The sequence below is a fragment of the Gopherus flavomarginatus genome, chromosome 1 (assembly GCF_025201925.1).
Source record: "Gopherus flavomarginatus isolate rGopFla2 chromosome 1, rGopFla2.mat.asm, whole genome shotgun sequence".
Lineage (NCBI taxonomy): Eukaryota > Metazoa > Chordata > Testudines > Testudinidae > Gopherus > Gopherus flavomarginatus.
Window position 1 is genome coordinate 224,664,762 of NC_066617.1, and position 27,076 is coordinate 224,691,837.

The 27,076-nt window shown below is 43.9% G+C and overlaps 1 protein-coding gene across 2 annotated transcripts in view; it reads right to left on the reverse strand.

Moving 5' to 3' along the window:
• PDK3 (pyruvate dehydrogenase kinase 3) overlaps positions 1-27,076 on the reverse strand; it is a 121,461-nt gene that overhangs the window by 53,914 nt on the left and 40,471 nt on the right. For both annotated transcript variants that reach the window (XR_007772114.1, XM_050936661.1), the window contains exon 3: positions 14,099-14,170. Coding sequence is in view for 1 of the 2 variants with exons in the window: in XM_050936661.1 (XP_050792618.1) it covers positions 14,099-14,170 (72 nt within the window). In the remaining variant the exon portion in view is untranslated. The remainder of the gene's footprint in view (positions 1-14,098; positions 14,171-27,076) is intronic.

Sequence of the window (27,076 nt, forward strand, 5' to 3'; positions counted from 1 at the left end):
GGCTCTGAGTACAGCTTTAGTGAGCATGCGCGGCCGGTTCCCTCAGTTCCTTCTCTACAACGGAGGCTACCCCAACTCCGAAATAGAGGGGAGGCGGGTGGGTAGTGGAGCACCCACAGGGACAGTCATCTCAAAGAACGTCAGTTACTGCACAAGGCGAGTAACCTCCTCTTCTTCTTCTTCTTCGAGAGATGTCCCTGTGGGTGCTCCACTCTAGGTGACTTTGAAGTAGTGTATCTCAAGGAGGTAGGGACTTCGAATCTGGAAGGAATCCAGTAGATAATACTGTCCTGCCTAACTGAGCGTCAGAGAGAGGGCCCTGAGTAAGGGCATAGTGTTTGGCAAATGTGTGCTCGGAGGACCAAGGGGCTGCTCTACAATATCAGTCAATGGTACTTTACGTAAGAAGGCTACAGAGGTAGATACAGATCTAGTGGAATGTGTTCTGATCAATGCTGGAGGTGTAACGTTTTTTATCTGATAGCAGAGTCGTATGCAATCGGAGATCCAGTTCGAAAGTCTCTGGGTAGAGATAGGCATGCCTTTGGAGCGCTCTGCAATGGAGACAAAGAGTCTAGGAGAGTTTCTGAAGGGTTTGGTTCTGTCCAAATAGAAGGATAAGGCCTTGCGCACATCAAGTGTGTGCACTGTGGCTTCGAAGGAGTTTGCATGTGGTTTCGGAAAGGAAGTTGGTAGATGTATTGGTTCATTGATGTGAAATGAAGCGTGAACTTCTGGAAGGAATTTTGGGTGTAGGCATAGAGTAACTTTGTCCTTGAAGAAGAGCGTATATGGTGGATCTGCCATAAGGGCTCCTATTTCGCCTGCCCGTCTGGCGGAGGTAATCGGCTGTTTTCATCGAGAAGTGCAAGAGGGAGCAGGTGGCTAAGGGCTCAAAGGGTTGATGAGTTAAACAGGACAATACTAGGTGAAGATCCCATGGAGGGGTAGGTGGCTTAATGTCTGGATATAAGGTTTGGAGTCCCTTCAGGAAACGCTTGGTGATGGGATGAGTGAAGACCGAGGTATTGTCAACTGTACCATGAAAGGTTGTGATGGCAGCTAAGTGGACTCTGACGGAGCTAAAGAAAAGGCCGGATTGCTTAATGTCCAATAGACAGTCGAGTATGCAGGGAAGAGATGCCAAGGTAGGAGACATTTGTTCAGTTGAACACCATTTTGTGAATCGTTTTCACTTTCGGAGATAGGTGGTACGGGTGGACCGTGTTCTGCTGTATAGAAGTACCCTCTGAACTTGGAAGGGAACAGTCTAGTTCTTGTTGGGAGAACCATGCAAGTACCAGACTTTGAGATGAAGCATGGAGAGATTGGGGTGAAGAAGCCAGCTGTGTTGCTGTGATAAAAGGTTCGGGATGAGAGGCAGGGAGATCGGTGGTCGAATTGACATTCTGGTGAGGAAAGGGAACCACGGTTGTCTCGGCCATGAAGGTGCCATCAAGATCACCCTGGCAAGATCCGTTCGTATCTTTATGAGGACCCTGTTGAGCAAGCTAAGTCCCGGTGCCATGGGATCATGAATGCGTCTCGGAGGGAGTATTTGCTCAGTCACGCCCTGGAGCAAAAATTGAGGCATTTCGTGTTTTTCACGGTTGCAAAGAGATCTATGGTTGGGTGACCCCAAGTGCAAAATATGTTGTAGATGATTCACTCGTCTATCTCCCATTCGTGTTCCGAAGGGAAACGTCTGCCTAACTCGTCGGCAGTGGTGTTCATCACCCTGAGATATAAGCAGCTGATATGTGGATGTGGTTCGCAAGGCACCAATTCCAAAGTTTTATGGCCTCTGAGCAAAGAGAGTGGGAATGAGTCCCTCCTTGTCTGTTTACGTAGAACATGCAGGCAATGTTGTCTGTCATTATGCGTACATGCTGATTCTTGATTAGTGGAAGGAAGCAGCGGCAGGCATTCCGTATAACTCGAAGTTCTAGAACATTTATGTGCAGGGAGGTCTCGTAATGAGATCATAGCCCATGGACTGTTTGGTGAGAGATGTGTGCCCCCCAGCCCATGAGGGATGCATCGGTCGCCATTATCAGAGTTGGGGAGGTCTGGAGGAAGGGGACTCCAGAGCAGAGGTTGTAGGGGACTGTCCACCATACGAGAGAGCCTTTGACTCAGTAGGGTATGGCCAGGTGTTTGTTTAGTGAGTGCACGTTTGGTTTGTAAACTGCGGCCAGCCAAGCTTGGAAGCGCCTCATGTAGAGACGGGCGTTCTGGACCACAAAGGTGCACGAGGCCATGTGCCCTAGTAGTTGGAGGCAGTCTCGGGCGGTGACCCGGGGGCTGTTGCAAAGTCTCGTAGCCAGCAGTTTTATGGTATTGAATTGGTCAGGTGGGAGAGATGCCAGTCCAGTTGTGGAGTCGAGGCTCGCTCCTATAAACTCCAGGTGCTGGGTAAGACAATGTGGATTTGCTTTTGTTTATTTGCAGGCCCAGAGATTAGAAGCAATCGATGGAGAGTTGTGTGAAACAGAGGGCCTTGTCGAACGTGGAGGCCTTCAGGAGGCAATCATTGAGGTAAGGGAATATTATGACTCCTTTTTTCCTGAGGTAGGCAGTGACTACCGCTAGGAGCTTGGAGAAAACTCGAGGGGCAGCGGAAAGGCCGAATGCTAGAACTCTGTATTGGAAATGCGTTAAGCCGAGGGTAAAACGAAGAAAATGTCTGTGGGCCGGGCGGATAGTGATGTGAAAGTAGGCATCTTGTAGGTCGAGGGCTGGAATTATGGTGGTGAGAGTAACCATCTTGAACTTTTGCTTTTTGACAAATTTGTTGAGCTTCCTGAGGTCGAGAATCAGTTGCCATCCTCCAGTTTTCTTTTCTGTTAAGAAATAATGGGAATAGAAACCTTTCCCCTTGTGGCATTCGGGCACAAGTTCGATAGCCCCCAGGTAAAGGAGATGTTGTACTTCTTGCTGGAGGTGTAGCTTGTGAGAGGTGTCCCTGTAGAGGGACGGGGAGGGTGGGTGGGAGGGAAGTAAGGAGAGGAAGGGGATAGAATACCCAGTTGTGATGACTTCTAGAACCCACTTGTCGGTGGTAATATTCTGCCATTGGTGCAAAAATGGCTGTAGGCAGTGTCCAAAGATAGTTGTAGGCAGTGCATACGCTGAAGTTGGGACGATGTTTACGAGACCCTCGACCAAATGTTCAAATCTGCTTATTAGTTGGGGCATCCCGGAAGAATTGGGGCGACGCCGCTGGTATCTGGATCTCTGGCGTTGCTGTTGTTGATCCTGAGATCTTGGGAAATACTGAGTATATGGGGGGGTAGAGTGGACGGTGGTAAGGTTGATATCTGTACTGTCGCCTTCTGGTTGTAGGGGTTTGGATGCCTAAGGATTGAAGAGTTGCCCTTGAGTACTTCACTGAGTGGAGCACCTCATTAGTGGTGGAAGCAAAGAGTTTATCACCATCAAAAGGGAGATCCTCTATGGTGCTCTGAACCTGCCGAGGAAAGAGGGAAGAGGAGAGCCACGAACCTCGGCACATGACCACCGCCGTAGCTGTGGATCTTGCTGCAGTATTGGCTGCATCCAGAGCTGCTTGAAGAGCCGTGCGTGATATGATATGGCCCTCGGAAACTAAAGCTGTAAACTGTTGTTTCTTCTGGTCTGGAATGTGTTCAATAAAGTCCATGAACTTGTTATAGTTTCTATGGTTGTACTTTGCCAGAATTGCGGTATAATTGGCAATTCGAAATTGTAAGGTTGAAGAGGCATACACTTTGCGACCCAGCAGGTCTAAGCGTTTGCCTTCCTTGTTGGCTGGGGTATGGCAGAAATACTGTTGTCGGTTCCTTTGATTGGTTGCATCCACTACCAGTGAGTTTGGCGCAGGATTTGAGAAAAGGAATTCAGAGCCCTTAGAGGGAATGAAGTATTTACGGTCCGTTTGTTTGCACGTAGGCTGGCTTGTGGCTAGAGCCTGCCAGATGGACTTAGCAGGTTCCAGAAGGGCTGCATTGATTGGTAATGCCAGTCTGGATCAAGAAGAGGGTTGCAGGATGTCTATTAACTCATGTTGTTGGTCTGGTACTTCCTCTAGAACGATTCTAAGCTCGCTGACAACCCTTTTAAAGAGATCCTGGAATTTCAAAAAATCGTCTGAGGACGGTAGAGGGGAGGGAAGTAAAGCTTCTTCAGGCATTGCTTCAGTTGGCACCTCAGTTGGTACTGGGTCAGGAGCAGGAGTTCATTGATCCTGAGAATGGGAGGGTGCCGCCAAGTGAGTCATATCATTTGGACGCTCACGTCTTGTCAGATTGGAATAGTGGGTGTGCTGCCGAGGGAAAGGTGCCCATGGGGCCCAATACTGCCATGGTGGTGGAAAAGGCATAGGTGGTGCCATCCAGGGGTTAACGTACCAGGAGGCAGGGTCTCGAAGATAGTCTGAGACAATTTTCCTGTGCCCACGGGTGACAGGACTCCGAGGATGGAATTCGGATTGCACTGAAACATCACCCTGTAGTTCAGACTCCTCCTCACTGGAGGAAGGCTGTTTGGACCCTGAATCATTCGTAAGGGAGAAGCAGTCTTTAAGGAGGGGCGATTGCAGCGTAGGTGACACTAAGAGGTCACTTGACTGGGTAAATGGCAGCACTGAGGCAGCTGAAGGTGAAGGCTGATAGACTTGCTGTGAGGGAACCCGGGCTTGCACCACAGTTCTTAGTCTTGGCTCCGTGCCAAGTAGCGCTGTTAATGCCGGTGCCGGAGTCAGTGCCGTGCTATTAATAGCAGGCTGCAGTGCCTCAGGGGAGTCCTGATATGTCGGCACTGCATTCATCGCGGTGCCAATAGGTGACATAATCGAGGCAGGCAACTGAAAGCCTGTCGCCTCGGCACCGGAGCTTTGCACTGCCGCCGAAAGCACAGGTGGGTTTAACGCGGTGCCGGAGGAGCCCGGCTAGTCGAAAGTGCTCAGGCGGGGGAGCATCGGTAAGGAGACTGTGGATCTGACCGGAGAAGTCTAAGGGCTTCTTTTGAATTTGACAGAAGGTGCCCTCGTTTTGCTGCTTTCTTCTGCTTTTTAGAAGTGGGAGAGCTGTGTCGGTGAGCGGAGGCAGAGTCTGCGCCACGGTCTGAGGCGGACCCTAGGGATTTTTGAAGTAGAATAAGTTTAAGTTTTAGCTCCCTGTCCTTTCTCGCTCTGGAGCTTAGTTTAGTGCAGTGAGCACATTTTTGGGGAATATGGGTCTCCCCCGAACATTTTATGCACTGTGAATGTCCATCGGAGAGAGGGACAGCGTCCTTACAGGAGGAGCAGCACTTAAAGCCTGTGGAGCCAGGCATATCTGAAGCGGCTGAGAGAACAATTTTTTTTTTCAGAGTAGAAAAAGGGTAAGTAACACTAACTAACAACTAACTAACAAGAAACTGCCTAACTACAAGTTATTTTAAGATGAGGAAAGAAATTCTTTAAGGAGTCTGCTGAGCTCCGTCTCAAGCCAGGGACAGTAGAGAAGGAATGAGGGAACCAGCCGCGCACGCTCACTAGAGGTATACTCAGAGCGGGGGCCAGGCTCTGAGCATGCGTAGCCAGTATGAGTACTACTGCAGAAATCTCAGATCAAAGGCGCAGGGGCGCACCGACACCTAGAGTGGAGCACCCACAGGGACATCTTTCGAAGAAGAACCACTATAATCACATTTCTTGAGCACATCCACATAACACTCTTTCCGTTGGCAAAGCATGTCCTGTCATAAACAGAGTGTTAAGGGTTAATGTCTTTTATACCTGTAAAGGGTTACAAGCAGGAAACTAGACACCTGACCAGAAGACCAATCAGAAGACAAGATACTTCTAAATTCAGGTGGAGGGAAGTTTGGGTGTGAGTTCTTTGTTCTTTGTTCTTCTCTCGGAGGGTTTGAGAGAGACCAGACATTACTACAGGCTCTCTAAGTCTCTTTTCAAGTAGTGAGTAAAAAACAGGCGGTTTAGGCTTTTTTTTTTAAATTGTTTTACTCTATTTGCAATTGTGGATCTGGCTGGGTAACTTTTATATGTGTAGTTGCTGGGAATATTTTGATTTGTATTGGTACTCGGGGGAAAGTCTCTTTCTGGTATTTGTAAGCTATAGGACCCTGCATATTGACATCTTGAAGTTACAGAGATAATTCTTTAGTTTTTCCTTTCTTTTATTAAAAGATTTCTTTTTAGAGAACCTGATTGCTTTTTCTCTAAAAGCAGCAAAGAATCCTGTGGCACCTTATAGACTAACAGACGTTGTGGAGCATGAGCTTTCGTGGGTGAATACCCACTTCTTCAGATGCATACAGATCCAGACTAACACGGTTACCCCTCTGATACTTGTTTTTTTCTCTGTTTCCCTTGTTTTATCCCAGAGGATTGGGACAACTCACAAGGACGGGTGGGGAGACAGGAGGGGGAGAGATAAAATCTCTCTCTGTTTTCCTTGAATCTGTTTGCCTCTTTGTGGAAGGGAAGGGAGATGCTTCTCTGTATGGTGATTTAAGAGGTTAGATTAGTATCTCAGGATAGCCCAGGGAGGGAAGTTCTGAGAGGGGGAAGGTGGAGGAATGGTTTATTTCTCCTTGTTTTAAGAACCCAAGGGGTCTGGGTTCTTGGGGTCCCCAGGGAAGGTTGGGGAGGTCAGAGTGCCCCAAAACACTATATTTTTGGGTGGTGGCAGCCTATCAGATCTAAGCTGATAAATAAGCTTAGGGAAATTCATGCTAGTATCTCATTTTCTGAACTCTAACGTTCAGATCTGAGAAAGAATGCTATTGCAGAAATCTCCAATCAAAGGCGCAGGGGCGCACCGACACCTAGAGTGGAGCACCCACAGGGACATCTTTCGAAGAAGAACCACTATAATCACATTGCTTGAGCACATCCACATAACACTCTTTCCGTTGGCAAAGCATGTCCACAGTTGGTGCTCTAGTACCAACAGTGAGAGCAATGCACTGTAGGTTACTATCCCACTGTGCTACTCGCCATTTTCTGCAGCTAGCAATTATGGGAAGGCTGAGTGGATCGCAATGCATCATGGGTGCAGACAATGCCCTATGATGCAGTTTTTCCATCCCATCATTCCACAGGCTTCTGACTGCATTCTGCGGCACTTCCAATGGCCCCTGTTTACTGTGCACCTGCCATCTCAGGATGAAAGGATGGATCCTGCACTGTTGTCTACTGTTGTGGTCACTGGTTTGAACATATTGCACATGGTCATGCAGTATATCACAAGCTCTCAATCTAAACAGGAATCAGAAGTGCCTGACCTGCTGTGTGCCATGGAAACAAGCAACACCAGATTACTTTTGGCATTCACGGAGCAGCTGCATATGGTGGACCATTGATTTTGAGCTTTGGAAACAAGCATTGAATGGTGGGATTGTATTGTGATGCAGGTCTGGGATGACAAGCAGTGGCTGCAGAACTTTCGGATGCAGAAAGCCACCTTCCAGTGACTGGGTGAAGAGCTCACCCCAGCATTGCAGGGCAAGGACACCAAAATGAGAGATGCCCACTCAGTGGAGAAGCATGTGGCAATTGCTATGTGGAAGCTGGCAACTCCAGACTGCTACCAGTCAGTCATGGTTTGGAGTTGAGAAATCGACCGTTGGGGCTGCTTTAAATGCAAGTGTACAGGGCTATTAATCACATTCTGCTATGAAGGACAGTGACTCTTGGAAATGTGAGTAAAATAGCGGATGGCTTTGCGTCAATGGGATTCCTAGCTGAGGAGGGGCGATAGATGGCACACACATCCAAATTTTGGACCCAGACCATTTTGCGATGGCGTACATCAATAGAAAGAGGTACTTCTCCACGGTACTATAGGCGCTTGTGGATCACCATGGGTGTTTCACTGACATCAATGTGGGGTGCACGCATCTTCAGAACACTGGCCCGTATAGAAAGCTGCAAGCAGGGACTTTCTTTCCAGACCAGATGATTTCAATGGGGGAATGTTGAAATGCCCATAATGATCTTGGAAGACCCATTACTTCCACGGCTCATGAAGCCTTACAAGAGAAACCTAGACAGAACCAAGGAGTGCTTCAACAATAGGCTAAGCAGGTGCAGAATGACAGTAGAATGCGTGTTTGGTGGATTAAAAACATGCTGGCACTGCCTTTGTGGAAGGTTAGACCTAAATGAGGAAAATATTCCCATGGTCATAGCAGCCTGCTGTGCTCTCCATAATATTTGTGAGGTTAAGGGTGAAAAGTTTCCTCTGGGGTGGAGTGTGGAGGCAGATCACCTGGTGGCTGATTTTGAGCAGCCAGACACTAAGGCTATTAAAGGGGCACAACGGGGGCTATTCGAATCACGGAGGCTTTGAGGCGCCATTTTGACAATGTGCACCAGTAATGTGCCTTTCTAGCCAGCATTCTGCCATGCTTTGTTAACTTGCCACCTTGCATGAAAAATTTGAGGATTCCTGACCATGATTTGTAGTTCAAAATGATCCAATTGCCACTGTGTATTAATTGCTGCAGAACCACCATGTGTAGAAGACAAAGATTGATTATCTTTCAGAAAGTATGTTTTTATTAAATACCAATTAACAACACACGCAAAACACATGGTGGAAGGGAGACAATAGCGAAGGACAGTGTAGGCTCTCATAGCTTTGTGGAAGTCCAGTTATCATTTTGGAAGCTGTCTGAATGGGTGGAGTGAATGGGGTACCAAGACGGGCCGGGAGGTTGCAAGGTTGTGGGAGCAGTTTGGAAAGATCATGGCAAGCAGTTCTGCATCGGCAGCAAGTGGGGGTGGGGGGAATATGGAGCATGCGTGTATTCTGCCTGCAGTGTGATTAGGCACTTGCACATCTCCTTTTGCTCCTCCATCACTTTTATCATCCACTCCTGGCTGTCCTTTCTGCCCTGCCTGTCTATTTTATAATTTGTATTTAAAGTCTTTCTCCACTCCCTGTGTTCTTGTTTTTCAGCCTCTGAGGATTGGAGCACCTCTTGAAACATGTCCTCCTTACTCCTCCTCAATCACTTCCTTATCTGGCGGAGGTGCTCCGCAAGTGTATAGGGGGTTCCCTGAAAGCCACACCTGCAGAAGCACATGAAACAATAAACAGAAGCATGATTGTTAGTGCACTCCAGCATCAAATCATTATGGTAAAATACACATCTTTTAAAATATGAATCTGTTTCTCACTGCCCCTTCGCAAACACACAGCTCTGCAAATGCCCTAAATATAGTGAATTCAACCTAGGGGTCAGGATGCTCAAGATGGGGCAAAGGGTCTAAGTGCTTTTTTTTTAAGAGGATCATTGTAGGAGACTAGGCACAAAACTAAATTCTGCCACCATTTTCCACAGCCAATATCTCAATCCTGAGGGTATGCATGGATGCAAGAGTGCATCTCATGCATGCGTGGGGCTTCAGATCAGGTCCTTATGCTGCTCGCTTGTGTAGCACTTTGGTCCCTGCATAAGGGATTGCAGGAAAGTTTCCTACAATGGAGGAAGGAACAAAGCAGCTCTGCCAAGGAACCTTTGGCAGAGAATCGGTGAGTACCTCCAGGAAAGTTTCCTAGAAATCTCTCTGGAGGATTCCCGTGAAATCTCTGTGCACATTAACACTGTTCCGTTGCTCCACAGGAGAATGTGAAGCACACATAAACACAGCTAGTCTCATACAGATCTATCCCTTCATCCACTTCTAGAATATAACAAAGAAAAGGACAGCTCTACCTCACATGCAGCATCAACTCAAGAAGATCACTTACCAGAGCTTCCAGTATGTGCATCATGCACACCAGAGACAGAGTGCTGGGACTGGCTCAAACCCTCATGGGTCGAGAAGAGGGCCTGGCTTGCTATGGTACCGGATGACCCTATCGCCTGTCCTATCTCATCCTCCAACTCAACCTCTTCGTCCACAACTTTGTCCTCGGGCTCGAGTCCACTGTCTCCAACCCTGCTGAAATATCCATGGGGCTCTTCACAGTGGAAGTGGGGTCACTGCCGAGGATGGCATCCAGCTCCTTATAGAAGCAGCAAGTCTTCAGCGCAGCACCCGTGTGACCATTTGATTCTCTTGCCTTCTGATACACCTGCCTCAGATCTTTTATCTTTGCACGGCACTGATATGCATGCTGTTCACTGCTCTTCTCCAACATGCCATGAGAAACCTGACTGTAGGAATCGAAGCTCCTACTGCTGGAGTGGAGCTAAGATTGCACCTCCTCTTCCTCGACCCCTCGCTGGATCGATCGCTCCGTAGGTAAGTGCAGACATGCCCTTAGGGATAAAAGGAGAGCAGACGCCTCAAAAGATTCCCCCCTTTCTCTTTGCCCATAGCATAAACACCCCCCGAAGGACAAGGAAATTAACACTGAACTGCGGGAGGGACTGTGGCTGAAAGGCATCCAGCCAGTAAGACTGCTGAAGCATGTGGTGAGAGAGATCTTTGCTCGGAATAAATTTAGCTTGTTAAATTAGATATTAATTGCATTTTCCCTTTTATTTTTTATAACCAATTCTGACTTGTATGCCTCATTACTTGTAATCACCTAAAATCTTTCTTTCTTTCTGTACTCGATGAACTTGTTTTATCTAAACCAGTGTGTTTGGTTTGAAGTGTTTGGGAAACTCCATTCCAGGTAACAGGATTTGTGCACATAATTTTCTATTAATGAAATGATGGACTTTATATGAGCTTGTATTGTCCAGAAGGAGAGAGCTGGGCACTACAAGATGCACATGTCTGGGGGAAAGTCTGGGACTTGGAGTTTGCTGGTGTTGCCCTGCAGCGTAATTCATTGGTGGCTGGCTATAGCAATCAAAGTAATATCTGGGAGTAATTCACATGCTGAAGGCTGCGTGTGAGCTAAGCAAGAGTGCTTTCTCTCACAGTAAACAGTATAAAAGGCATCTCAGGCTGGAGAAGTGAGTGGACACTGCTGTTCAACAGTCCAGATTGTACCCTGGGTAATGTCACATGTACCTCTCTTAATGAGTAATAATGTATCCATTTCCCCTAAAGATGCTTTCCCTTTCAGCCTACATTGCTGATTGTGAAGGAATGTTCCTCTTTTAAAATAACATTCACCATCTCCCATCTGATCAGCAATTCTTAAGTGCCTCCACAAATGGCTCATCTAGTCTTTCAAAATGACATCTTACTTCGCAAAATAAGCAGTAATGTGGAAGTCTTAACAGACCACTGCCTAATCCCAAATCTAAAGAATTTTAAAATAAAGAAGGGCTGTTCTTACATACTCACCTCCCCTGATGATTGGGCAAAAGCATCCCCTCTTCAAAACTACTTTAATGCTTAAGGCTTCAGAGATTCTTTTAAATAGATTAGGTCTTTCAGATTATGTGTGATCTGTAACCACTGAAATCTCAGAGTTAAATGCCAAGAAAAGAGAGGTTTCAGTCCTCTGCTTCCTAGCTGTGAATGGCAAAATTATTTTTTTGGTTGCAAAGTAGTACAGTAACATAAAATCTTATTTTCTCTTCTGCAAATAGAGATATAGTGCTACAGGGAAACAAATCTGAATTTCTTTATGTTTCATATCAGAAAGCATGCCTGCCTAGAAACCAGAATCCTTCAGCAGTACAGAGGACAACATATATTATAAAGGAATCCTTAGTTATTTCTAGGATGCAACTGCTCCTCCTCCTATCTTCAAAGATGCTTTACTTCACTCTTGAATATATTTCTGTGTATGAACTAAGATAGTTCTAAACGTTTTTTAAAAAGGCTAACAACCTGAATATATTTATGTTTATTTGAGTTTATCACTTTTCCTTAAACTTGCTATGTCCCATGTCTGTCAAGTTGGCCCCTGATCTTTTCACTTTAGACTGTAGAAGAGCACCAGTTATTCAAACAAAGCTCACATAACACCAGAATAGAGAAGTTTATTAATATTCTGAGTTAGTTACTAGTAATCAAGTTTTCAAAATACTGCATGCCATTTCACGAAGACCAGAGTAAGTAACACTGAGTTGCACAGAGCAGGAATTTTTAGAAAGCTGGTTATACCTAGTCAACTTCATGTGCTTTGGCAGATGTGCATGAAGGCAGAATCAATAAGAAGAAGAGTTCTTTACTCCTTCATTTTATAACTGCCTATCCAGAAACAGTAGCTACATGAAGACAAGCTGAGATTATGTAACAAGATCCATAGCAGATCTTAGTAGTCAATACATTTGGAGAACTCTATTGGCAAATAACCTTGTATTTTTCATGAAAAATCTTTTACTGATGCCCCCACTCACAGAGATTACCTAGCATTAACCCTTTTGGAGCAAGGCTGAAGAGCTCCACAATCTGTAAACAGACCAAAGGAATAGTTTTACCAAAATGTGAATCAGATCTAACTTCTGACCTGGCTTTTGTATCAGCACAAGAATGTCACCACAGCTTTAGCAGAGTAAGCATGGTAACCTTCTGTAACAGCAATTTCTGAATAAGTCACAATTCAAGTGACTATCCATTTAGATTACTACTGATTGGATATGTTAACTCTTCTTGACCTATCCTCATAAACACAAGAAAAGTGTTATGCAAAAACTTTCATCTCTTCACCTAAAAGAGGAAGGCATTTTTGATATCCAGCATCTGGAGAAAGTCTTCCACTTGAAGGATTTAGAACGAGAGATAGGCAGAGGGACTCATTTTAAATGGAATTTGTATACAAGCTGAGTGAGAAATTTGTGATGAAGTTGGAGAATCACTTAAAAACTAAGAATGAAACATGAGGATATATCTTATTTACCTTTTTAGAAGAGAATATAGCTATTAGAAATGTCAGTTTAAAGTGCAGTTCCGGTCTACACAGGAAAAAACTAAACACGACATCTTACTCAACAGATCAGCAACAAGTCTAATCCGTTTACTTTAATGACTAAAAGAATTTATAACTTCAATTCTGTTAGCACTGCAGAACCAATATAACTGAGGGAGCATCGGCAGAGTTTATTCCTTCTCATGTATCATCCACAAAATAGTCTACCAAGTTTCAAATGAAGGGCCAAATTCTGTGTTCAGTCATACCTGCGTAAACTCAAAGGAATCATATGGTTATGCAGATGTAATGGAGAACTTTTGGAACTTGCTTTCTCCTCAACTCTGTAACAGTCCAAGTCCATTAGCCTTCAGAGTCCCCACCTTCTCTCCCTTGACTATGAAGATATGAATGTGGGACAGGGCTGAATAGCAGTGGTGTTGCAGTCTGTTGATTAGTTTTTGTTATATTTATGCTGTTGCTGGGTTAGATGATATGATTTTGGGTAACTGACGGGTCAGCCTATATATTAGTATATTTTTAAGAGAGTGTCAAGGGTGCCTACAGTATTGGATGGACTCTCTAAATTGCAGTTTATTAAACATCTAAAGTAAATAAAAACACAGAATCTACAGAATCTTTCCTTTAATGGCATTGATGCATGAGCAAGAAAGGAGCTAGTATGATTTTCTCATCTGAGGTCGAGTGTTTGTTACTGACAGTAAGAAAATCAGAATAAGATTGATCTTCAGTGGAAGCTGTGCTCTTCTCTGGTCTGAATTTGGCTCATGAAACCTTTCACTTCAAAATCACTAATCTGAATTCAGCTCTGATAGATAGCAATGAAGGGTTAAATCCTGTCCCCATTGTAATCAATGACAACACTCCCATTGTGTGTCCAATAGTCACAGGATTTCACCCGAAGTAATTTTTATTGCCCGGTAAGTGTTCTGTTCCAAGTTATAGATCTGTGTGAAATATTAATACATTAACATAATATATTAAAATATTATAACAGAGTACCTGAGCTCGAGGAAAACAGAGTACTTAAGTAGGTTTTTTAGTAGTAACTTTAGTATACCTTTATTTATATATAATTTTTTCTTTTACATATCTTTAATTTAACACATTATACAGTATTGAAAGTTAGGAACTAGCAGGATACAGCGTAGGTTGTTCAAACAAACTTAGATTTTATGTTTGAGTTAGTACAAACTCAGTCTTTACCTGAATTCTACATTACAAATGTGATTACTTCTGTGCTGTTACAATAAACAGAAATCCTGGCTTGTAACAGATCATTTTACTATGGTAGTTTTAGTTTAAAATAAATCATTACTTACTTATCCAGAATATGAGGATCCTCGGGGCTTTTATTTTCATATTCTAAAAACTCAAGGAAACTTTGCATGTACCTGAAATATAAAGAGAGGTGATATTAAGAACTAGGGGTAAAATGTTCAAAGACACCTAAGTAACACAGAAGCCCACTCAGACAGATTATATCTGGCCATGGCACCCTTACTGAAGAAATATCAGGACTTACCGAAACCATCCTCAAGCCACTCACCACACAAACGGCCAGCTTCCTTCAAGACACAACCAACTTCCTCTAGAAACTCCACAACATTAACAACTTCTCTCAGAACACCATCTTTGCCATTGCAGATGTCACCTCCCTACAACCCACATCCCTCACAATGATGGCATGATTACCTGCCTCACATATGTACAAGGCAATGGACAACACTCACTACTGCCCAAGCATACTGTCAAACTCATCCATTTCATCCTCACCCATAACATTTTTACATTCAACGCTTTGTCCAAACCCTAGGAACAGCCAAGGGTACCAGGATGGTTCTCCAATATATGACAATCTCTTCATGGGATACCTTGAGGAAGAATTTCTGGACAAATGCACCATGAAACCAACTAGATACCTTAGATACATTGATGATACTTTCATCCTCTGGACAAAACAACCTAAATTCCCTCACTGATTTCCATCACAACTTCAATGATCACCACAATTCCATTAAACTCTCTCTAGAACATTCCCGGCACAAGCATCAACTTCCCGGCCACTCTGATCAGTTTCAGTAATGGAACCCTACTGACCACTGTATACAAGAAACCCTTGGCTCATCACACTTACATACACAGATCAAGTAACGACCCCAAATACACCAAGAAACCTGTTATCTGCAGCCAGGCACTCAGATATCACAGAATATACTCAGTGGATAAAGTGCAGGATACATATCTTACAACACACTTAATACTGCCTTCACCAAACAAGGCCACTCCCCTAGAGAAGTAGATTGTGTCATGGAACAGGCCACCCAAATACTCCAAAAGAAACTCCTTCAAAACAGGAAAAAACCCTCTGACCGCAGACACCTAGTTGTCACCTACCACCCCATACTGGAATCCATACAGGGTATCATTTAACAGTTACAACCTATACTTGTTGGGGAACACATCTTGAAAGAAATCTTTCCCAAACCCCCTCTTCTGGTCTTCAAACAGACACCCCTGCCCAACAATCTCACCAAGCTCATTATCAGAAGCCAGTCCCCCACAGACCAGGACCCACCAACTCAATGCAGCATCAGACCCTACCATAACTGATGAAAAACTCGCAGACATATACAATGGTCAATACCTCCAACACGCTTTTCAAGATCCATGGGTCATACACATGCCTAGCACAATATGTTGTGTACCTCATCCAGTGCACTAAATACCCCAATAGCTATTTGGGTGAAACCAGACAAACACTACACTTTTGAATGAATTCACAGAGAAAAATGATAAGACAAGACACCATATCACCTGTGGGCAAACACTTTTCACAAAATGACAACTCCATATCTGACCTCTCAGTCCTCATCCTCAAAGGAAACCTACACAACACCTTCAACAGACAAACCTGAAAGCTTAAATTCATAACTTTGCTCCACACTAAAAATCAGGGTCTTAATAAAGACACTGGATTTATGGCTTGTTCAACAATCTGTAACCCAATAACCTCCCTTTTTTGTTCTATGACTGCAGCCATGTTAACAGGCTACTTCACCCTGAATAGTATCTTATAATGTGTTAACTACTGATGTTAAACAATCTGTTACAACTTGTATTTAGCTTTGACACCCTGAGTAGGTTTATCAAACCCAAAGAAGAGCTCTGCATAGCTCAAAAGCCGTCCCAGGGCAATGGGGGTGGCGGGAACTGTGATCGGCCAAACCTGCCGACATGGCAGGTAAACAAACTGGCCTGGCTCGGCCCTCCAGGGTGCTTAGCCTGGCGAGCCATGTGCTAGAGGTTGCCGACCCCTGACATATACAGTACACAAAAAGAGTTCCCTACAAAGGCTGCTACAAAGTGGGACAATTCCAAGAAAAACAAAAAAAGGACAGTCAGAATTAGCATGCATAAAAAAAATCTATAATTTAAACCAAAAAACAGAAATCCACACTTTTAAATTAAAAAATCTAATTTAAATTATCAATTTCTTTAAATTAAATACGGGTTCATTTTTTAAAAATAAACCTATTCAATACTCAATTTGAAATTGACAACCTATGTTAAGGAAAACTTATTATAAGCCCCAAAAATAATTTAAATAGCAAAAATAATATTAAGCAGTACGTGTTGGCTGCCAAGTTTTAAAGAAAGTCAAACCATTAAAATGGTTGAAGTTACTGGCTAAAGCACCTGAAATAGGAGGTCTTGACAATATGCATCAGAGCCCAGATTGCAGGTATCTGTGGCAACTGTGATGGTAAGGAAGATAAAAGCTCTCCTACCAATTAAGCTGTTGGAACACTCAAGTCTCCTTTGAAAACTGTTTCCACTGGTGTGCAGTAACGCACCACAGAGTGCTGCAAAGATCTCATTCAGATGAGCAAAGGGTGTGACAGAGGTCATGAGGAGACTATCAGGCCCAGCAGTCTTAGGAAAAGTTGTGTAGTTGTTCCAAGATTTGCCAAGCAGTCTTGAATTTTCAAAAAAACCCATCTCTCTTCTGGAAGAAAGTCTCTGGCCCAAATGGAGTCCAGGACAGCTCCGATGAAGGTAATCCTTTGCATAGGTTGAAGTGAGGACTTTCTCAAGATGGGAAGAATATGTAAATGTATAGGATCTGAGGAGACTCCTGTTAAGAGCTGACCCTTCAGAGTCAGTCATCCAGATATGTCGGCAAATATTCCTGGGTGTCTGAAGTGAGCAGCAACCACCACAAGTCAAAAGGAAGGACTCACTTGGTAGCATCTCGTCCTCACACAAAGAATCTCAAGTATTTGATGTGAGTGATTTCCAAATGACAGTAGATAACTTTTAAACCAAGAGATTCATACTAATCTCCTGGAGATAATGAAGGGATAACAAATGACCATCCTTAACATGAATGTACCTGTTGAGGTTTTTGAGATCCAGGATCAGTCTCAGAGTGCCCCTTTTCTTCGTGATTAGAAAACAGTAGAAAACGTGGCCCTGAGACTAGAGTGCCAAAAATGTGTTTTGAGTCCTGTGTCAGAAGACCTTGGAATAGAGGCTGGGCTCTCAGAACCATTGATGGGCCTGTCACAGTATCACACTGTGGAGACTGAGAAATCACTGATGAGCCTCAAGCCTCCCCCCCATCTAGCAGAGGAAGTGAAGATACAGGAAACCACACACTAGGTTACCCACTGGGTCTCACCCAGACATAGAAAGGACTGGACATGGGTGCTTGTCTCAAGTACGATCACTGGACAAGAAGAGAACCTCTTGAAGCCCTTACGTAGTCCCAGTGAGAGCTGAAGGTTCATAGCCTTCTCCTGTGCCATCTTATACATGTCTAAACTGTTTACAAAAAATAGTAGGTTTTTTTTACTGAACAAACATAACACATCTTCACAGCAAGTCCTGTTAGTATAGTCTCAGTGTGTGCTGTGAAAGACTTCTTCACAGCCATCCCCTAAATGGCCATGGCTTCTCCACTTGGGTCAAGGATTGTTTTTCCACAGAGGAAAAATATGAATTCCGTCATGCATCTGAGGAAGTGGGTATTCACCCACGAAAGCTCATGCTCCAAAACGTCTGTTAGTCTATAAGGTGCCACAGGATTCTTTGCTGCTTTTACAAAAAATAGTTAGACTATTTAGCTAGACTAAAAGAAAGGGTAGTCCAGAAGAAAAGGTGTGTTCCTTGTGCTCTCTGCAGTTGTGGCAAAGAAACTGAGGTATACACCACCTTCAACACAGAGTAAGACAACATCACCACACTAGTGCAAAAACTCATGCACTCCCCAGAAAACACTACTCTTCAAATAATTCTGCAGCTCAATGGCAAGGGTGCTGTAGCCGAGAAGCTGGAATCAGAGACCTCCAAAGTTATTTTTCTTAACCTCAAATCTAAGTTCTTCAAAGTTTCTACACTAACCTTGTCAGATGGTTCTAACTAGGAAGTGGAGGGAAAAAAAGTAACCCTAACTGAAATATATATCCAAGTCATCTGCAGCTGTTTCCCTAGCAGCTTGTAGCACCCTAATGCACAGAGTGAAAAATAAAGATTAAGAATACAAACCTAGTCAGAAGGGATTTGGGGTTGCACTGAAACTTTGAAGATCAGCTCAAGTCCTTGAATTGATGCCGTTCCATATTTTTCTTTTCTTTTATTTGATGTTAGTTTTTCAACCTGCTTTCAGGCACATTTATTAAACATCTTTTTGCTTACCTAAGAGCAGTTTGAAAAACTATTAAACTTCAACAAAATAGAAAGGTATAAAACTGAACAAATTTACTTGAAATGGAGATGCAAAATTCTGATAAATTAAGTATGTTTCATTATTCAAGTTATATTCTTCCCAATATGCTATAGCAGAAACTGCCTAGGCAAACAGAAAAATGGGCAGAAAAGCAATTCATTTCTATAGCATAATCTGTTGATATACAAGTTATTTCATTCCACGTTGCACTTTCCTTTGATCATGAACATGGAAAGACAGATTTGAGTAGCTGAATGTGGGAACAAGAAGGGATTTAAGCCTGGACAATGCCTGGCAACATTTTAGCAAAACATTACGTATAGTGACTGTTACTCAGCAGGAGGAAGGAAAGTACTATCCAGTAGTGGTGTGCTGTACCACTATAAAATAGACACATACATTATAGGATTTGAACTTTCAAAAAATAACTAGCTGATTGGCATAATTTATAAACACAAAGTCAATTACAGTTTACAGTTCTGGATGTGTCACTGAAATCACTGATCACAGCCTGTACAATCTTAAAATTTGTCTTCCCCTTGGCATTGAAGTGTTTGTGTTTTCCAATATTTCATTACAACTGTCTTTTAAAAAAAAAAGCAGCTCAGGAATATTAAACATCTGCAGTGTTAGGGTTGTTTGTTTGTTTGTTAATAAAAGTAAATTCAATATGGTACACTTTCAGGTGAAAGCACTGTAAGAAGAGGCCACACTATCGGCTCCTAAATTTTCTCTTTATTGTTTACTCGACATTTTCTTTACTGATGCTAGGAGTATGTAGAAATAGAAAATGGTAGGCCAATGCCCCTGCTAAGGTTTTCCTTTAGAGACCATCTTTGTTGTACCCAAGCACTGAACAAACATAACACATCTTCACAGCAAGTCCTGTTAGTATAGTCTCAGTGTGTGCTGTGAAAGACTTCTTCACAGCCATCCCCTAAATGGCCATGGCTTCTCCACTTGGGTCAAGGATTGTTTTTCCACAGAGGAAAAATATGAATTAAAATTAGCATATGTTACCATATAGAAGACGAGTACTTATTCTCAAAATGTGTTACCTATTTAAACCACTCAGTTAAAATAGGCATTTTGGAAATGACTGTGTAGGGCTTTCTGCAAATTTTTATAAATTTGTCACCTTCAAGATTCCTAACAGCACTGGCTCCCTCTGTTTGCTTTCCCTATCACTCCGTTCCACCAACGATGCTAGACTCCACTACCCATTGTCCACTTTTCACACCTTCACGCTTGCTTCCATACTGCACCTTATGCTTTATATGCCCTCCGAAAATTTGCCTATAAAGATCCACTTCTCCCAGGAAGCTAGGAAACTGCCCACCTATATTGGCAGTATTAGGGGCCAGTGAAGATTACTGGTAACACTGGTCTACAATTTTTGAGAAGTCATCTGCTTCAGAGATAAAATGTGATATTTATTATGTATTTTGATGTGCTGAATTCAAATATGACAATTAAAACAACTGATTGGCTACTGTTGCTAAGATATTTAAGTTTTTACATTTTATGTCTATGTATATTGTGTAGATAGTAGAGTTTTAATCATAAATTGTAAACCTAGGTCTTTTCATGTGTTTATGGTTGTTTTACATGATAATATTTCACCTGTCCTGTTTATGTAACACTTTAAAAATCAGCAAAAGGGTTCTATAAGTAAAATTTATTATGAAACAAAAGGCAAAAAACTATTATGTACATAGTTTAGTCCTATTCAGTGTCTACTCGGTGCTTCTTGGCTTGTCTCTTGTATTCATTAAGTGGAGCATCTCTTGTCACTGTCCAGCAACAGTCTGCAAGCATTGATGGGCTCCATTTGCCCTCATAGCCTGCCAGGAGATTCCACCGCTGTAGTCTGGAGCCCAACAGTTCTGCCTTACTCTTGGGTAGTTCCAAATCCCTGACAAGGTCATTCAGTTCACCTTGTGTTATGAAGTGTGCTTCAGAGGAGGAGGATGGGAGAAAATGTGGGTCCTGTGACATTGATGGTTCAGGACCAGAAGTTTCATCCTCTTCCTCTTCCTTGTCTGACTCAAGTGAGAATGATTCTGGTGCATCAGAAACCGGCAGTCCTTCTCCGTGGGGTACTGGGCGTACAGCTGATGGAATGTTTGGATAATACACAGTCCACTTTTTCTTCTTTGACACACTTTTCCCAACTGGAGGCACCATGCAGAAGTAACAATTGCTGGCATGATCTGTTGGCTCTCTCCAAATCATTGGCACTGCAAAAGGCATAGATTTCCTTTTCCTGTTCAACCACTGGCGAAGATTTGTTGCACAAGTGTTGCAGCATATGTGTGGGGCCCACCTCTTGTCCTGATCTCCAATTTTGCAGCCAAAAGAAAGGTGATAGGCTTTCTTAACCATAGTGGTTAGACTGCACTTTTGTGATGCAAAAGTCACTTCACCACAAACATAGTCGAAGTTATCTGCACTGTTCACACAAGTGCGAGGCATCTCTGCTCACTTTGGCTAAACAGAAATGTGTCCCTTTGCAAAATCAAACACTGACAAATAAGAGAGCACGACACTGTATGATTTCTAGAGCTGATATAGGGCAATTTGTTCAGCAGAGTGATGTAAGCTTCGTTATGATTGCATCATCCCTGACTTCTAGGAATAACATGATGCAATTCATATCATGTATGACGCAATACCAGCTTCAGATTGTATCATTCATTGTTTTGCCTAAAAAGCAACTACTGTCCAAACCTAGTCATAGATTTATTCATAGATCCAGTCAAAGATGTATTTTAGTCATTTCTGGTTTAAATTGAGATCCCTTCCCTTTATAACTCACTTATCCTCCGCCATTCCCAAGTCAAGGGTTGTATATACTGACCCAATAGCATATCTTGAAAACTAGAGCCAATCAACAATTTTAAGCCTCATTTTCGTTCTCAGTGACCCAGAATTAGTAAAGTTGGACTACATTTATTTCAGAAGCATTTTGGCTGTAGAGCAGTGTAATTAGTCATATATTTAAAAAAATAAAAATAATTTGGAACCATCAAAATGTAAACAGGTCTATGTAACTCTATAATCTTATTACCATAACTCTGATCCTCTTTTTCCTTCCCCTCCAATTGCTTTAACACAGACTTATGCCTTATCTTTACTTAGATTACATACTCTTTGGTATGGAGTTAGTGTCTCTTGTTTGGGCTACCCTCATGACAGTGGGGCTCTGAGGCACTACTGTAATACAAACAAATAATTTAAATTACCATTAACTATTGCAGTACTGATTGGCAGACTTGTTGCAAATTAGCAAATGAACGGATTAATCAAAAAATGAATAACGCATCACATGACTGACTTTGTTCATTTATTTTGTCAAATGTTTAGTTTTACTTGTTTGATAAAACCTGGCAGCATACAAATAAATACAGTATCATATCTTTCATAAAAATAGTAAGATTTTAGAATTACAACAGCTGCTGACAAATATTGCTGAAGTAAGAAAAGACTATGGTTCGGGGAGGGAAGTTGGCATTTTATAAAGTGCACCATTTAGCTAAATGTAGATTAGTAAAACTCTGCTGTATAAAATTCAGAAACATCATCTTTGAATAATGCTGAATATATCTTTGAATAATGCTTATAAACAAACAGTTACTCACCTTCTCATAACTGTTGTTCTTTGAGATATGCTGCATACATTCATTCCACCATAGGTGTCTGTGCATCTTGTGCACCAGTGCCTAAGTTTTCCCTAGCGGTACACGTAGGGGCAGCCATGCTTACGCTTTGACTTCCCTCGTGATCCAAGACAAAGGCATAGAGCAGCATTTCCCAAACTTGGGAAGTCACTTGTTTAGGAAAAGCCCCTGGCGGGCTGGGCCGGTTTGTTTACCTGCCACATCCGCAGGTCCAGCTGATCGTGGCTCCCACTGGCCGCGGTTTGCCGCTCCAGGCCAATGGGAGTTGCTGAAAATGACACGGTCCAAGGGACATACTGACCGCCGCTTCCCACAGCCCCCATTGGCCTGGAGCGGTGAACTGTGACCAGTGGGAGCCGCAATTGGCCGGACCTACGGACATGACAGGTAAACAAACTGGCCTGGCCTGCCAGGGCTTTCCCTAAACAAGCGGCGTCCCAAGTCTGGGAAACACTGGTATAGAGGATGGAGTCACGCTGCCCATTCTTGAATTCCTTCGTACTGGAATCCAGATGATAGACTTTGATGTGTTGGAGAAGGAGGTAGGGTTGTGTACTGGACATATGCAACACATCTCAAACAACATCCTCGTGAGAAGGTGAGTTTTTTCTTCAAGTGACTGCATATGTCCATTACTCTGCAGGTGATTCCTAAGCGGTTTTCAGTGGACATGGGTCTAGCAGTCTCATCGGAAGAGGGACTGCAGGACCGCTTTCCCCACAATTGTGTCTTCCTTTGCTGTGTCAGTAACTGCATAGGCTCTCTCAATTCTATCTAGAGCAGGGACAACTGATGCAAGAGAAACCATATGGAACTTTAATTTTTGTATGTATCTGCAAGAGAAACCACATGGAACTTTAATTTTTGTATGTATCATGTAATTTTGTATTAATAGGTCCAAAGGTACAGAATGGCTCTGACAACCCCTCTGGCTCTGGGTATTAGGATATACTGGGAGAAAAAACCTTGATCTGCTGTTGAGGTACCTCCTCTACAGCTCCTAAAGAATGTACAGATTGCGGTATAATATTTGGAGATGGGTCCTTGAAAACGGACTGAGAGAGAGGCAGAAGAGAGGGATACAAAGAAACTGCAAGGTATATCCCAGTATCATGGAGTTTAGCACTCATTTGTCTCAGGTGATAATCTGCCACACACTTAGAAAATAGGATAACTGGCTCCCAAAGAGAGAAAAAGGGCCAGAAAGATCCAAGCTTATAGGTATGCTGTCCTTGACTAAGACATAAAACAGGAGGCTTAAAGGTCTGTAACTAACTGGAAAAGTGACTGAAGAGGCAGAAGGTGGAGACCTTCTTCTTTGTGATCTTTGTTTTCACCTAGAATGGTCAGGTTGTCTGTAGAGATAGCCTGAGCTGGAAATGAGGACGGTGAGCATTGGCGTGCTAAACCCAGGATTGTGAGTTCAGTCCTTGAGGGGGCCACTTAGGGATCTGGGGCAAAATCAGTACTTGATCCTGCTAGTGAAGGCAGGAGGCTGGACTCGATGACCTTTCAAGGTCCCTTCCAGTTCTGAGATAGGTGTATCTCCATATATTAAATATTAAAAAAAAAATTGTCCTCTTTGTGGCCAGTGTGCATAGGCCCAGGGACTGTAAGGGTATGTATACATAGCAATTAAACACTTGTGGCTGGCCAGTGTCAGCTGACTAAGACTCAGACTACAGGGCTGTAAAACTGCGGTGCAGACATTTGGGCTTGGGCTGGAGCTCTGGGACCTTCTCGTACTTCTGCAGGAATCCCCGAAGACCACAACCACAAGGAACCGTGCAGTTATTGATGTCACCATGACCTTCGCTGCAGTATCTAAGGAAGGCTGCAAAGTAAATCAAGAAACCAAACACCTTTCCATCAAGAGGCACTAAAACTCTTCTTTGGAGTCATCAGGCAATTTATTTACAAATTTAGACACTGCCTCCAAATTTGAATAGTCATACCGAGCCAAGAGGGGCCGGTAGTTGGCAATGTGAAGTTGTAATCCTGCAGCTGAAAAATCTCTCTCCCAAAAAGCTCAAGCTTTTTTACATACTTTTCTTTTGGGGTAGCCTTAGGTCTACCTCGACAGTGTCCTTCATTCACTGCAGCCACTACCAGTGAACCTCGGATAGTGTGAATAAAAATCTGTTCCAACCACTGGGATGGAACCTGGTATTTGTGCTGTATGAGCTTAGCCGTTGGTGGAATAGATAAGTGGGTTTGCCAGAGTGACCCGGTTAACTGCATTATCACCTCATTCATAGGAAGGGCGACCTTCCCTGCAATAGCCGAGTGCAGTATGTCTGTAAGCTTATGCAGATCTTCCTCCATCATCTCCATCTAAATACCAAGATCTACAGCCACTCTTTTCAGGATCTCTTGGTAGCTTTATAAGTCATCTGGTACGATGGAGGAAGCTTCCAGTACCATAATCTCATCCAGTGACAAGGATAATGTAATCAGAGGAGGCAAGGCAGAACCCTCATGAGGCTGATCTTGCATCACTGAGGTAGACAGCTGGTTCAAGGAAGGGTCCAAAAATTTGATATCCAGAAGCTGTTTGGCACCCAGTACTAGCAGTCTCTCAGTACTGGGTAGGGAAGCCTCCCTTCTCATGGTCTGCTTCTATGAGAAAGAGGAGATATCCATCTCAATGCTAGAGGCATCCCCACAGGCACCCAATGTGGCCAATGAGGGAGCTGATACGGCATCAGAGGCCAGTTGTGCCTAGACCAGGTTTACCAATCCTTCAGTCTGCTTATGTCAGAATACCTTCTGTGAAAGTGGGAATGGGTTCTGGAGGAAACCCTGGACTCTCTGAAGTAGGAGACATGGACCTACTTTGGACTCCAACAGGAGTAACAGTACTCCTAAGGCCAAGATGGTGCGGTATCAGGAGACATCCTCTGATACTGGGATTGGAATCTATGTTAAGACTGTAATACCAGGGATAGCATCAAAGGCTTCCTGGCTATTAGTACTGCGTGTTGAGGTGAAGCAGGTACTAGGAGCGTAGACGCTGTCAATGAAAAAATCATTGAGGATGGTACCAGTCTTGAGACTGGTGAGGCTGTAACAGACTCCAACATCAGTACCGAAGACTGTGCAAATTGTGACAGTTCTGGCAGAGGACTTTTGCCTTGAATCAGCAGGGAGAGGGTACCAAAAGGCACAGCAAATCCTTCACGGCCACACAGATCTCTGGTATTGTCAGCACTGAAATGGATAGTAGTCATTGCTGCTTATACTGGGACAATCTACTGTCATCACCAATAAAACAGCCAGTCTTGACAGTCCTGGGGCAGGCACTGGTGTCAACCAGTCCTGTGAGAGCCACAGTGGGCCAGTACTGGAGAGCAGTAAGCCTAGGGACATGCTCTACCTTCAATAATGGAGTGGCCTTCCACTGCCAAGGAGTCTCAGCACTGAGGACTTCGAAGAAGCTGATACCATCTTCTTCTTAAGCTTCAGACAGGAGTGGTCCATGCTCTTATGCTTTCTAGAGGACAGCCCCAGCGGAGGGGATCTCCTATGATTTCTGTCTGTTGGCAGGGCTGGGGGGGACATGACTAGATGGAGTGGTGAAAGAGCTCACATGACCCAAATGAGTGGGAGCTGGGCAAAGAGCACCCTCTATGAGGCTGTATCTAAAAGATTAGATCTCTCTCTGCTGCTTTGTTCTGTATTTGAAGCACTGGCAGATCAGACACCTGTAGTACTCAAGTAACCTCACCCAAGTACTTTGAGCAATGAGAGTTCAGGTCACTAACGGGCATTGCCTTATGACAGTGACAGCAGGGCTTTTTACTAGAACACCTTGGCATCAGCTCTTCAAGTACTTGATGAGGCCCAGAAAGACCCACATAAAGAAAGTAAAATAAAGGTTTAAAAACAAGAATAAAAGGAATAAAGAAAGAAAACCACCAAGAGAGGCAATAGCAAGTATCCCTAGTAAAAGTTAACTATAAAAATATTTGAAATAGATATTCACTCATGAAAGCTTATGCTCCAATACCTCTGTTAGTCTATAAGGTGCCACAGGACTCTTTGTTGCTTTTTATAAAAAATATTGTTCACAGAGGAATGTTTTTTGACTGTAAAGTACTGAAATTGTCTGGCCACTGATCATGGATGGTAAGAAAGAACTGAGGAATAGGCAGGGTGGCTCCACTCTTTATACCAAGGATGGCTAAACTTACTGACCCTCCGAATCGCATATGACAATCTTCAGGAGTTTGAGAGCTGGGGCAGGCCTGCCAGGGCTTGGGGTTTCAGGCCCACAGGAGGCACCTGCCAGGACTCAGGGCTTCAGCGCTGCATGGATGGGGTCTTGGGATTTCAGGCTCACAGGAGGTACCTGCCACAGCTTCAGGTTTCAGCCCTGTGAGAAGTGCCTGCCTGGGCTCAGGGCTTCAGCCCTGTTCCTGATGAAGCACTGAGCCCCAGAAGGCATGCCCTACAGTGCTGAAGCCCTGAGCCCTCCCTCCCTGCTGGGCAGAAGACAGAGGCGATGGGGGAGGGACATGGGGGGTAACATGTCCTCTGAGAGTTTTGCCAGGGTTTGATGGCCCCACTCTGTCACAAGGTGCTGCTGGGTCCCCTTCTTCTTGCATGGCAGCTGCTGAAGCCGGCAAGCTGGGAGCTGTGGCTTTTGCTGCTACCTCTCCTTATGGAGCTAAAGCACTGGCTCTCCACATGGAGCTAACATCTGGGAGCTGCAGGGAGGGGTCACTGAGGATAAGACCGGGAGTATCTTGAGGGGGCATGACTTAAGCTGTTGGGGGGTGAGGAGGATAATCTTTAAATTGTGGCCCCCCCACCCCATTCAGGCACCAGTTGTCTCTAGCAGAAGCCCCTAGCTCCACCACCTCACCACAGGGCAGAAACCCTGGGCT